The 12,917-nt window shown below is 32.8% G+C and overlaps 1 protein-coding gene across 1 annotated transcript; it reads right to left on the reverse strand.

Moving 5' to 3' along the window:
* Window positions 1-1,592: 1,592 nt before the first annotated feature.
* On the reverse strand, window positions 1,593-12,184 carry dpr18 (defective proboscis extension response 18). Its single transcript, XM_077443313.1, has 7 exons — window positions 12,166-12,184; window positions 11,878-12,099; window positions 8,547-8,707; window positions 8,018-8,234; window positions 5,728-6,148; window positions 3,351-3,458; window positions 1,593-1,746 (listed from the first exon to the last, which is right to left on the reverse strand). Exons 1-7 carry the CDS (start codon window positions 12,182-12,184, stop codon window positions 1,593-1,595), a joined length of 1,302 nt encoding a protein of 433 aa, XP_077299439.1.
* Window positions 12,185-12,917: the final 733 nt, after the last annotated feature.

The raw sequence follows: 12,917 nt of genomic DNA on the forward strand, positions 1-12,917 counted from the left end.
TTTCCAAAACCCTGCGACTGCGAAGGACAAAAATCGACCTTTTCCGAGGACTAATACGTTTTTCACCTCCCCCGCCAGGTGATTTATATCAGAATATCCCGATTGATTTAATGCCGCAGCGTCGGAAAACATGGCGACGTGGAAAATCGTGCGATCCACTTCGCCTATTTTCGCTACCCTACCCCGCACTCGTCTTCTTTCGTCGAACTGCCAACAATCATCCTTATCAGGGCTGGGATGTCCCCGGGGAGACCTTTGCGGGTTTCCCGGTCGCAAACTGGATACAAAACGAATTGAATGTATTGAGATAAAGTTTAACGCGCGGCGACGGCCAAATCTCGCGCGGAAAGTTTCAGTGAAAAATTCGCGAATATGTCTCGTGTCGGCGAGGATGAGATTTTCCGCGACGAAAATAAATTTTACATCGGGGTCGAAAGCTTATTTGTTTTTGTTTAACCTGTTCGGAAAAATTTAACATATTCAATCGATGTTTACTCGTGTCTATGATATAATATGTACGTATACTACATATGTAGTGATGAAAGCGGGCGTGTTATTATTTGTAATGTGAACGGAGTATAATTAGTATACACATTAATTATTCGTATATCAAACTAATAACAATGAGATGGATTCAAATTAAGCAACATTTTAATATTGTATTATTTATTTTATCACTGAATTTTCACACAAAATTTCATTTTTTCATATAATAATATACATTGTATAATATGTATGTATAATATATATACATGGCATATCGTTAGTTAATTTTAATTTTAATTGGACTTGAATAACAATAATAATAATTTGTTCTCATGCATGTATGTACATATATCATGGATATTAAAATTACACGATAAACACGCGTTGATTCTGAATTGAAAATTATCGAGATTTATAATGTTTATTAAATGTAAAATAGATATATGTATGTATATGTAAGATTTAATTGGATTTGTAGCGGTATATGAACTAATTTCTTTATTTTAATCTTAATTAAATCTTAGTTATATGTATGTAGTATAGCAAAAACTTCTTTGTATTATTAACGTGTAGGCATACATAAATCTCGAGCCTTTTCAAATCAGAACTTTTACTGCATACATTATTAAAGAATCATTTTTTTTCTATCTAAGAAATAATTTTTTTAAATTTTAATTCAAAAATTTTTACATCATTTTTACAATTTTTTGTACAGTAGTTATGTAGTTTTATGAATATCAAAAATCACATACCAAATTATTTAAATGAACTTTGGTTTTTTAATGAAAACAAAAAAGCATAGTATTCCTCGTTTTTTTTATATTAATGTATTTTGTTAATCAATTAATGAAATATACTGGATTACTTTATCGCAAAACTTAAGAATATGTTTCAACGAATACACAATAAGCTCTCTCTCTTTCGCTCTCTTTCCATTTTTAAACACTTTGTATTATTAAAATACACATATTTTTTTCAAAAATATCACACGTTTTCATTCTTTCGGCACTCGCGTCATTGTTTCAACAATGTATGGACATTGCGTGCAATATACAATTTTAATATATTTGTGTACGTGAATCGGGAAACTGCGACACATTCAGTTTTCATATTATATTATTTCGCAGCACGCCGAGTTTACGTTGTCTTTTATCACTCGCAATAACAATAAAACGATGGGACAGAGCAGCGTTGAACGCGACCTCACGCTTGGGCACCCCTGATTCCACGTATCGTGGTGTACTGCGGCCTGAGTCTCCCCTGAAACACGAAAATATTACAACACAAAACAATCAAAATGCTACCAGCACAATTCATTCGCATTACTAAGATTACAGCACGGTCATCTTATATCAGATATCACATTTCGAATTGATATTCTATTATTTTTCATTCGACATTCAACAATTTCGAATCTTATATGGACATCCCCAAGGCTATTTTATGTTTCAATTATATATGTACATTTATTTAGATCTTCCCCCTTATTGAAAAGTTATGCGTAAACCGAAATCTTGTATAACGAATTATTGAAGCGGTAGTATTACGAATTTGATAAAAAAATAAAAAAATATATATTTTTGAATTTATTTAGAAATGTGTATATAGAATAGAAAATATGTTATTATATTATGTCAAGACAGTTAATCATTTTTAATTTTCTGGTGTGTAATATTCGGTTTAATTTTTTCAGTCTTCTTCAACTTTTAGTCTTCGTAGCCTATGGTCAAATTTACTATTCAATGAGCGTATAATGGAGTGCGTGTTTTAAATATGAAAATTTGCAGAAATTTTAATGAAAATTTAAGTAAATTATCAGTAATGAAAGGGGCGAAAATATTCATTCAAAGATGGTTTGGTTTGGTTAGAGCTGCTTACTCGTATAACAAAATATAATCTTATTAATTCTTCGAGATACTTTTATAATTCTCGCTTCAATCGGATCATTCTCAATTATAATTTAAATCTCTTTATCAAAAAGTAAAAAAAAAATAATTGATTAAATTCTTTCGCATATCGGTTTTCTTTCTAAAGACGGATTATTACTTTATTTTTTTTTATGTTCCAATTAATAATACTATTTATTAAAAAAATCTCGAGTTCAAATTTTAGCATGATCACAAAACTTCATCAATTGTTACTACGTATACATATGTAGATAAAGTAAAAAATAATAATAAGGAGATGTATTCATTTGATTTTTTATGACTCCGACTCCGATTCCGCTTGAAGTGCTCCGATCTCGGCTCCGACTCCGACTTTAACTTCACAGCCTCGGTTAAAAGGCAGTTCCATAAATGGAAGAATATAAAGAAGAGTGTATTTAAAAAATTGTTAGATTTTTTCAGTACGCAAATAATTCATCAATCAAAATTGTATTAAACATCAAATTCATCAATGTGAAAAGTTATCGTCGATGTATCAAAGTTGAATTCAATAAATAATACGTGCAATGTGTGTATGCATGTATATGGGTGTGTTTTATAATATGTTAACTGATTGGCAAGCACGAGGGTTATTGGGTACGTTTGGGAATTTCGAAACGAAAATATTCGACAAATACGACTGGTAGAGCTTGGTGATCAATCATGTCGTAGTTTCGTCGCCGGTAAATGTGACGTGGAGTCACTTTTGACGAATACGTCACACCCTGTATACGAGCGCGACAGCTATTTGCCCGTCGATTGTCTGCGACGGGGAGCTTTCACCAATATTGAAATGCCAAAACTTTCAGACTGTCTTCGTCAGACTGCGTGACGTCTATTCGAAGTCTGGCCGCTTTTATTTTTTCAATATTTTCCCATGTAGATATAATAAAACAAAATAAAAAGAGAAAATGTATTATTTAAATAGTTTTCGGGTACCAACCGCTGAGCACTTGAACTTGAACTAGGACCGTGGACGTGTTTTGAATCGAACACGAATAAGCGCCGCTGTCCTTTTGTTCTGCGTGAGAAAGCTTGAATGTTGAGCTGAAAACAAGTTAAAAACGGTGTTAAATTTTAAGTTTAAGAGTCGTCTGGGTTTGTTCTGTATGTATGTATGTATGTAGGTGTATTATGATTCGGGATTGTAAGAATGAAGTGGCGTTGCGGTCGTGGTAGTTGGTTCTTTACGGCTTAAAATAATAATTGGTCAACTTAGGCCTTGTGAAATTTGCATATTTATGCAGGATGTCAAAACTTTTCCCTACGGATATTCTCTTTTGTCTTATTCAAATTTTTCTGCGAAATCCGTTCGGTTTTATTATATTAAAATTTTCCAACTATTACACGGCTAAGAAGATGTGACATTTCATTATGAGCCAGCAGCGTGGCTCGGTCGTTAAGCTTCTGCTTAACACTGAGAGGCCCCGAGTTCGATCCCTTGAGCTGACCTCGATTGAAAAGAATTTTTCTGAGTATATCTGTAATGCTGCTGGTCAGACCAGGATTTGTGACTCTTGGTTGATCGTTTCCTATCAGAGTTTGCCAATTTTCTCTGATTTCATTGTTGAAACGATTCCCGATTAAAAATTGGCTAAAAATCCTTCCTACCCACTATGTCACCACTATTTGAGTATGATTAATGTAAATATTACAATAAAAATGTATGTACAATTCATAGATGTCTCGTTAATTGTCGAGTTTAAGTCAGTGTCTCGTAATTTAGCGACTTATATAATAAAAATAAAAAAATGCTGTATTGTTTGTAATTTGGCCAGGAAGGCGCATTGGGGTTTACCTGTAATGCCTTCCTGGTATGAAATAAAATAAAAATAAAATTACTACGACGATTTTCATCTCAATTATTCTAACTATTTAGTGCTCAAAATGGTATCAACTGATATACATTTATTAAATTACATATTCGTGTAAGATTAATGTTGTTTCATGAATATATAATACATAATTTAATAGAAAATTTTAATGTTGAAAAGTTATATACTATAATATAAATATCCCAAGTATGTACAAATATGTATATACATATAAATAATGAGCTGATGTATAAATCATTGACTTTCAATTAAGTTTTTTCATTATTTTTAATATTTTGTATTTTTTATTTATAAACAAATGAAATAAGAAACTAATAAAATATACATATTTGCCAAATTTCAGGCCTCTCCTCAAATTGACCTAAACACGAAAAAAAGACAAAAATAGAAACTCAATATCCATATACATATGTATGTACATACATATGTATGTTTGTATTCGATATTCATACATCGATGGCTTGGTGCATAGATATTGTATGTCCGTTTTTGAATTTTTATCGAATTTTAAGTTCATAGATGCTAAAATAATTCAGGTTTTTCCTTTCAAGGTAATTTATGTATACCACATTAATTACATATATGTTTGTACATTTAAGTAAAAAATGCGATTAAAACTAAAATTGGAGTTGGAGTCGCTTGAAATTTTAACTCCGATACCAGCTAAATGCCAGGACTCGACAACTCCGATTGTGACTACACAGCCTTGGAATATTTTTTTGAATTTATTATATTAATTTATCCTTACTAATTGAAATTAATCATTGTATTTTGCTTTCATTTGCATATGAGGAAATTCAGGAGAAGATTATCTTTCGTATAAATATTGAATGAAAATTTATTTATAGTTTTGGACCATTGTAGCATTACAGGAAGAACCTAATGCGCCACAATGGCCTACATTTGATAAAGAAAAAACAAAGATGAAATAAGTAAAATAAAAAGATAAAACAAGTTAGATAAAAAGATAAAATAAGTAAAATATAAAATAAAAAGAAAAAAGTAAAAGCAGAAACACATGATAAAATAAAAAAAAAGTAACAAAAGAAAAAAAATTTAAAAAGGTGTAAAAATCCATAAATCCCATTCTTAGTTTCACATTGAACAAAAGAAAAATAGTACATAAATATGTACACAAGGAGAATAGTACATAAATATGTACACAAGGAGAAAGAAAAAGAAAAAGTAAAATAAAATAAATAAAAATAAACTTACATGTAAATAATATTATCATTTGGTTAAATTAAATACGAGAATTTATAGATTTTATATTCGAATACGTTTTCAAAGTGTACAAAATTCAATTAACCGGAAATAGCATTTCCATTGATTGAAAATTATACGATTTCAATCGTATAACTTTTTCATTCATCGTCTCAACCCGAACAATAACAAAACAATATCTGCAAAAATGGTTCAGTTGCTCAATGGTTCAGAAATATTCCGGTCACACGCCAGCTTCGGCGCCGCGTGAAACTTACCTCATATTCCTCGATATAACTTTGTGTGTTATAACTTTTCCGTCTTTGTGCCACGTGATGCCGAACACGTTATTGTTTTCGACTATCTTCTCGTCGACAGCTTTCGTTGCATTCAGCCTCTTGGAGCTTTCCGTGGCTGTTACGACACCGGTCGCGTTCACGGTCGACGTGAAGTTTGAGGCGACCGTCGCATTGACGACAGTTGGCAGAGTCGTAGTCGTCGCCGGGATCGCTGTCGTCGTCATCTGATTCGCCAGAAGCTGCTTCAGGATGGACGGGGGGGTGTTAGAGGGTGAGCTCGTGGTCAGGGAACCGGTGAAAGCTCTCGAAACCCGGCAGGAAAGCTCGATCGAACTACCCGCCTTATAGTACCTGTCTCGCACCTCGTGTCCTTGCTCGTCCACGATCTTCAGTATGGGAGCTTGAAATTAATAAATTGAAATGAAAAATTATGAGGCATAATCTGTTTTAATCGCGCGCAACGAAATGAAGTTTGTTGATTTATGCTTTCGCATGTTGGTAAATATGATATATGGTACCATTTTGAATTACCGTTTTACGCATAGTGAACCCGAAAACGACTCAACGAAGCGACGAACGTGTAGCATTAATTATTTTAAATTTATAGCGCAAACGTTCGTTTGAAATTTCGCATTAAAAATATAGTTCAATATCGTAGCTATACAAATGTGCTTACATACATACATTGGTATAGGAGAAACGGATAAATTTGCGAAATGTAAATTTACAAGGAACAAACTTCGTTAAAACATACCGCGAAATATTAGAGCAAACTCCTAGAATTTTACATATTTACTGAAATGTTGCTACGCTCTAGCGCGCCACAGCTCTCATCATTTATTCTAAAAGGGTCAAACCTAATCCAACAAAAAGGGAATATAATAATCAAATCGACGAAAAGGTGCTTTTCGAACCTTTACAAATTAAAGTGCGTTCCGCTCGCGCGATTCGCCATATAAATGAATAATTTTATCGGATGATTTATATCATTATCACGCCGAAGCTCTTAATTTATACGTTTTATAAGAGGATTTGTTTGCCTCGTGGATTTATTACAAGCTGAAGAAATTACAATGTATGTGTAAATAAATACGGGGGTGAAATGTTGTGCAAGTAAACAAGCGTTTGGAAAAGTCGACGGATCTACATATGTATAAATATAGACGTCGATCGTGGTACAAAAGGTTCGTTAGTGATATTATCCAACTATTTTCGTACAAATTTATGTAGTTCACTTAGATCGAAAAGGGACATCGCTCGGAGTGATGGGATGTAATATGTGTATGTATAAGAAGGAGGGTGGATAATTAATCAAACATTTTTCGTACACCAGACGATAGCCTCGCCGTACAAACAATCCTTTTAACGGGCGCGTAATAAATGATCTCGACTCTGGACCATTGTTTTCCGTTCGAGAGCGGAAAAAATAACGTTTCAATTATCCCACAGGACACTCGGATGATTTATAATCGCCCTTTTGATGTTTGACTGATGAAACGCATCGAAAATTCGAAATTAATGAACGGAATCCGAGCGGATACTTCATCGAAATTGGAAGGAACCGTTTTCGCACTTCGGACAGTACGTCCAATCCATTGAAGTATTAATAATAAATTGAAGTACAGGATCAATTTTCATGTATTTGTGTATATGTTACAGTCAAAGTGTATTTTCAGTTGTAATATATTCCAACTAGGGTTTAAGGTCATTCGTATTCGAATACAATTCAATTAGTAAAGCGCAAACATACTTTCAATAATGTGCGCCAGCTGTAATATAACAGTTGAGTTTTGACAGCTGATGTTTTTATAAATGATTAAGAATTCAATAACGCGTTAGTATTTGCTAGGTATTATGTAAGAATAAATATGATAACTCCGAGAATGCGTTCAAAACAACAATGTGACTATAAAACTCAATTTACTAGTCGAGTGACATTTTTACGAACGCTTAACCTCCCCATCTCTAAACTGGTACTAACTTATAGTTGAACTGTATTTTCAGTTGTAATATATTTTGACCAGTTGAAATGTAATTCACCATATGAATCAGCTCACGTGGGGAAGACGGAATATATTCAAACGTGTCAAAATCTATTACAATGAAAATATAATTCAACTACATATAACGGTAGTTGGTACCAGGTCAGTTAGATGGGATATATTCCAACTAATCAAAATGTATGATATCTGGAAGATACACTTCAATTGTGACATATATATATGTATATTGAAAAATTACATAATTGCTCTCTTCAATATGGACCTACCGAGAACTGTGACGTTAGTGAGTAATACTCTCGGTGGATGTGTCGAAATTTGACACATGTATAATCCAGCGTCTTCTTTTTGGACAGGGTTTATGCTCAGCCTCCAATTGTTTGGATATTGGAATTTGACGGCTATTCTTGTATCGCCACTGTACGTAGTCAGTCCTACTGTGAGAAGAATCTGCACTTTATCCGCTGTCCGCTTGAGCCACATCACCTAAACGGGGGGGAAAAAATAAAATCCATTATTATTCATTATGAGAGTTGTTTGCAGTGGTAACTAGTATATTTTGGAGCGGAAGTTTGTTGTGCTTGCTAGTGTTGGTAAAAATAGAGTGGGTCTAAATGGAGTGACACGCGAATACGTGTACCGGGAATTGGATGGTTTTCCTGATCCTTGTTTACGCTCTGTCTACGGCTTTCTACTGTATAAACAGTTGCCATCCTAAAGGGTTAGTGCCTCTCAAATTGGGTCAAGGCCATTGTTCCAATATTGCCATTTTAACGTTTGTGAATTGTATTTGCTCACCGTTTTGTCCCGCAACATTCCGACTCGGCAATTGAGCAGAGCTTCGGATGCCAAATGCGCACGGACGTACAATATTCCGGAATCACCTTCCGGTTCGTCGAAGTAAGGTCCCCAGTGGTGCTCGTGATGATGCTTGGGCTGATGACGGAATGGATGCAATTCTAGAAAAGTAATGCACAGTTGAAAAAACTTTGTAAAAATGGCTTGATTACGCTAGATTTGAGTTGAATGGAAGGTTAAATAAATTTATTCAACATCACTAGAATTGTTATTTTCCAGGAAATTTAGCACAGGATTATATTTTTTTAAACAAATGTATGATTGTATACAATTTTCTCAAAAAACGAATGAAAATTATTTTGATTTAAACTCATTTAACATTTTCGGTTTGAGATTAATTTTCATCACTTAGTCGTTGTTCCTTTTTAGGTTAACCGAAGATCGAATTAATTCCGACTAAGATACTTGAAAAGTGTTCAAGTTAAATTTATGATCTATAAAACGAGTAACAATTACTTGGGGTTAGTCGTTGTCTAAGCGTAATTAATTACCCTGTCAATTAAACGTGTCAATCATTAATGTGACATACGAACTCAATTTCAACTTACATACATATATATAAATATGGACAGTGATATATATAGAGTATTACATTAATTACAATTAGTTATTTTTAATTACAGTTGGAATCAATTGGGCCTCATTATCGCCGAGCTAAAGTTTTTAGAGGGAGATATTTCTTTTTCTTTTCATAAAGAAACTAAAGTTTCATTTCGCATCAAAAATGTATAAGTTCGATTTTGTTATTTATTCGGCTAGTATAATATAATACGTGTTTGAATTTTTTATTCAAATTAAATTAAAGTAGAAATAAAATTACACTTAGGTACTTATCTGATTAGTTTATGTACATATAGATATTTCAAGTGTTATAAGGGAAAAAAATATATTGATGGTGGCGATTAAATTATTCACGATTCTAATCAATAAGCGTTCCACTTTTTTATTGTTTGTGTTTTTCCGCAAATTAAGTCGTGTGTGTTATATATGTATGTATGTATATGCTATAAAATGTCGTGTTACCCTCACAATATTCTTCCTTGATACAATTGAGTACGTCGTAAGGTATGTTATATATATTTAAATTTCCTTTTACGAGTTTTCGCTTTCGAAACACGCAACTGTGAAAGAATTATATGCGAAATTTATTCGCGGCGCGTCATATCGCTTTCTTCTTTTTTTTTTGCCGCGTTGTTATCATTTCGATTTTCGCCATACCGGAACGCACGAGCACTTCCCGGGAACATCTCTCGTACCCGGTTACTCGGTGTAAAAATGTACATGTATATGTGTGTATAAGTATGCAAAAACACAGGGAGAAGGAAGAGAGCCACGGGAAGATGTAGAGAGTGAGAGAAAGGCGGTGGCCTCGTCGAAGGAAATTGGAAGGAGATTTACGAGTCGAGTTGTTGTAAATAAAGCGCGAGCTTTTATGCCCGAGTCGAGGGGAATAAAACGGATGAACCGCGGGCTAAGAAAACCCACAAAGCCCTTTATGGAAATGAGTCGTCTCGCATAGGTGGGCCGAGGGAAAAGTCATCAAGTGACGACGGTGACGCTTGATTTCATCACGGAGTGTATAAAAAAAAAACCTCGTGTATGTAAATTTTGCATTGTGTGCCTACAGTAAAGCTGAGGTTCTTCCAGGTTTATACATGTGTGCTATTTGTCATTTTTTCGGAAAAGTTTCGTAAAATCATCCGATTGTTAAAATGTTGACTGTTGCACGTTGATTTAATGCGTACGTTGTTATAAATCGGTGTTAAGGATTCTAATAACGGTTGAACCGGTATTTGGTCAAAATTTGAGCTTTGGTACTAACGGAGGTGCAAAATAAACTATCGGTAAGACTGAAATAATTTTTTTTTAAAGTTTTTTCAGGAACCTTTCATATCTACAAGTTTTAGCTTAATACCAAGTAATATATAAAATTGAGTGAGGATCCGTTTACCAGAAGTGGCAGTTCACTCTTGTTTGACCCTTTCAATATGTGTGCTCTTCGCGAGAAAATTCCAGAACAATTATTGTAGCAATGTCATGCAAATAAATAAAAATTCAATGAACCTGAAGTGGGATTTTTTCCTCTTAGAAAAGTAAATAATGTTGTGATCACACGATTTTTTCCACACCACTAAACGTACGAAGGTGAAAATTTGTATTTGTATTCATTATGTACTAAATTAGAGTTGATAAGGTTTTGGTTAAAATCCATAAACCGGCAGTAGTATTTTTTACATACATACCTCCTTTAAGTTTCACTTACGATTACAATTCAGAAAAAAATTTTCCTCTTATCCGATCGTTTTCATACTTTGCCATATTGCTCATTTTGGTCATCAATATAAGTAAATGGATCTTCCGCCATTACGATGGTGCAATAATATCGTGTAAGACGCGTTTGAAATTTGAATTACTGAAAAGTGCCTGACATCTATCCAGTTTTTAGTTTTAAACATAGATGGCGGTAGTAAAATAAAATTATTGGTATTTTTATTCAAAATAATAATTTTATATACAAATTATAGAAGAGGTATGTTTTTAAAAAAAAAATTTTTTACATGGTATTAATTCATTATTATTAGTGAAATATCTTCGTACAGTCGAAATATGAAATTTCTTTTTGTTTCCAATTAGATGTCACCTTAACTTGTAGTTTTCTATTTTATTGTGATTTAAGTTGAAATGATATTTTGAATATACCATACTATAGAATTATTATAATATGCATATGTACAATAGATGGTATCTGGTGTTTAAAAGTTATATTTTTTTTAATAACAATGAAAAATTTCTGTAATATTGTTAAAAATGTTATTAAAATTGTAATAAATTAAAAAAAATGTGCAGATCACATAAGCGATTATGGTTTATTACCCTATCAAGGTTGCGTTAACATGCTGAAAATATTATTGATTTCTTTCCAATTATAAACTGGATCGTGTATTGTATTTTATATCAAGGCACAATGAGGTACTCCCTTAAATATTAAATCGCATTAAACTCGATTTACTTGTACATTTCGAATGATTCATCTTTGACTCGAATTTTAATAAACGGCAAAGAGTTGCTCAAATACGAATACTATTTAATCTGAACGTAATTTTCATCATATTAATTATGTTTTGATGAAAGGGTTGCTTATTTTGTAAAATTTGCTAATAATGATATACTTTCTGCAGTAATAATAATTTAAAATATTTCCGTAGTATATGTATGTATAGTAGTTTTATAAATGTGTATGTATAATGGATGTGTTAATAAATATAATTACCGTCTTTTTCATCTTGATTATCATTCGCCGTTGTAAAGACTGAAAAATCTTTTGACGCGATCGACTCCCTGAGGTGTTTCGTAATGTTGCTGAATATCTTCTTGGAAAGTTCGAGAGCGGCTTCCCTGGCGGCTTCTTTGGGGTCTTTTGTTGTTGTGACTTCCTTAGTGCGGGTAGTTTGCGTTGACGTTTCGACATTGTTGGCATCTGTCGTCAAAGTGCCTGCAACAACAAATAAAATACTGTAAGCACTCTGGGTTGGGTGTAAAACTTGATCGAGCCACAAACCGTGACAATCGTGTCCCATTGTGTCACACTGAATCTCACGAACAAATAGTCTATGAACGTCACTCTCAAGTCGGATTGATTTGTAAATTTTAAATTATTTACGTGTTTGTAATATGATCGTTTGAAAATGAAATCATCTGAAATTAAATTTTTTGATAAACCAAATTTTTCTTATCGAAATCGTCATTCAATTTCGAAATTAGTACGAATTAGTAGAGCTATCGATTCTTCAAGTATTGTATGTTATATCTTCGACTTCAAGTATGTTTTATTTTTGCAAATCTTATTGTTGATTTATATTTATTTATATATTTAAAATATATTGATTTCAAATCTAGCATGTGATATTTGTACATGTATAATATATGTATGTATGTATCTAATATATGTATAATTTCGAAAGAGACTTTGTATATACATATGTATATATAATTTTTTTTCGATTCATAGGCGCCGATTCGATTTTTTTCGATTCAAAGTATTCAAAGTCCCCGGGGGCGAAGGCTCCGGGAGCGCTGGCGCCGGATTCTGGTATACATATAATTTCGAAAGAGACATTATATATGTTTGTTTGTTCGTGACAGTCAATTTAATAAAAAAAAACAAATGCGTATTCAAATAAATTTATGTAAAATAAAACTATTCAAATAAATTTATTAAAACGTTTACTATTAGATGAGTTATGTTTAAGCGGTTTATATTACAAATACGGGGTGAAGCCGGGTAAAACCACTAGTATAATATTTTATACA

Source organism: Arctopsyche grandis, chromosome 12 (genome assembly GCF_051622035.1).
Source record: "Arctopsyche grandis isolate Sample6627 chromosome 12, ASM5162203v2, whole genome shotgun sequence".
Classification (NCBI taxonomy): domain Eukaryota; kingdom Metazoa; phylum Arthropoda; class Insecta; order Trichoptera; family Hydropsychidae; genus Arctopsyche; species Arctopsyche grandis.

Bases quoted from the DNA above. Each gene is read 5' to 3' on its own strand.
- dpr18 (XM_077443313.1), bottom strand. The intron at 6,149-8,017 runs GTAGGTCCATAT...ATTAATTTCAAG, and splicing joins CACTAACGTCACAGTTCTCG to CTCCCATACTGAAGATCGTG. The intron at 1,747-3,350 runs GTACCCGAAAAC...TTCGTGTTTCAG, and splicing joins GTTCAAGTGCTCAGCGGTTG to GGGAGACTCAGGCCGCAGTA.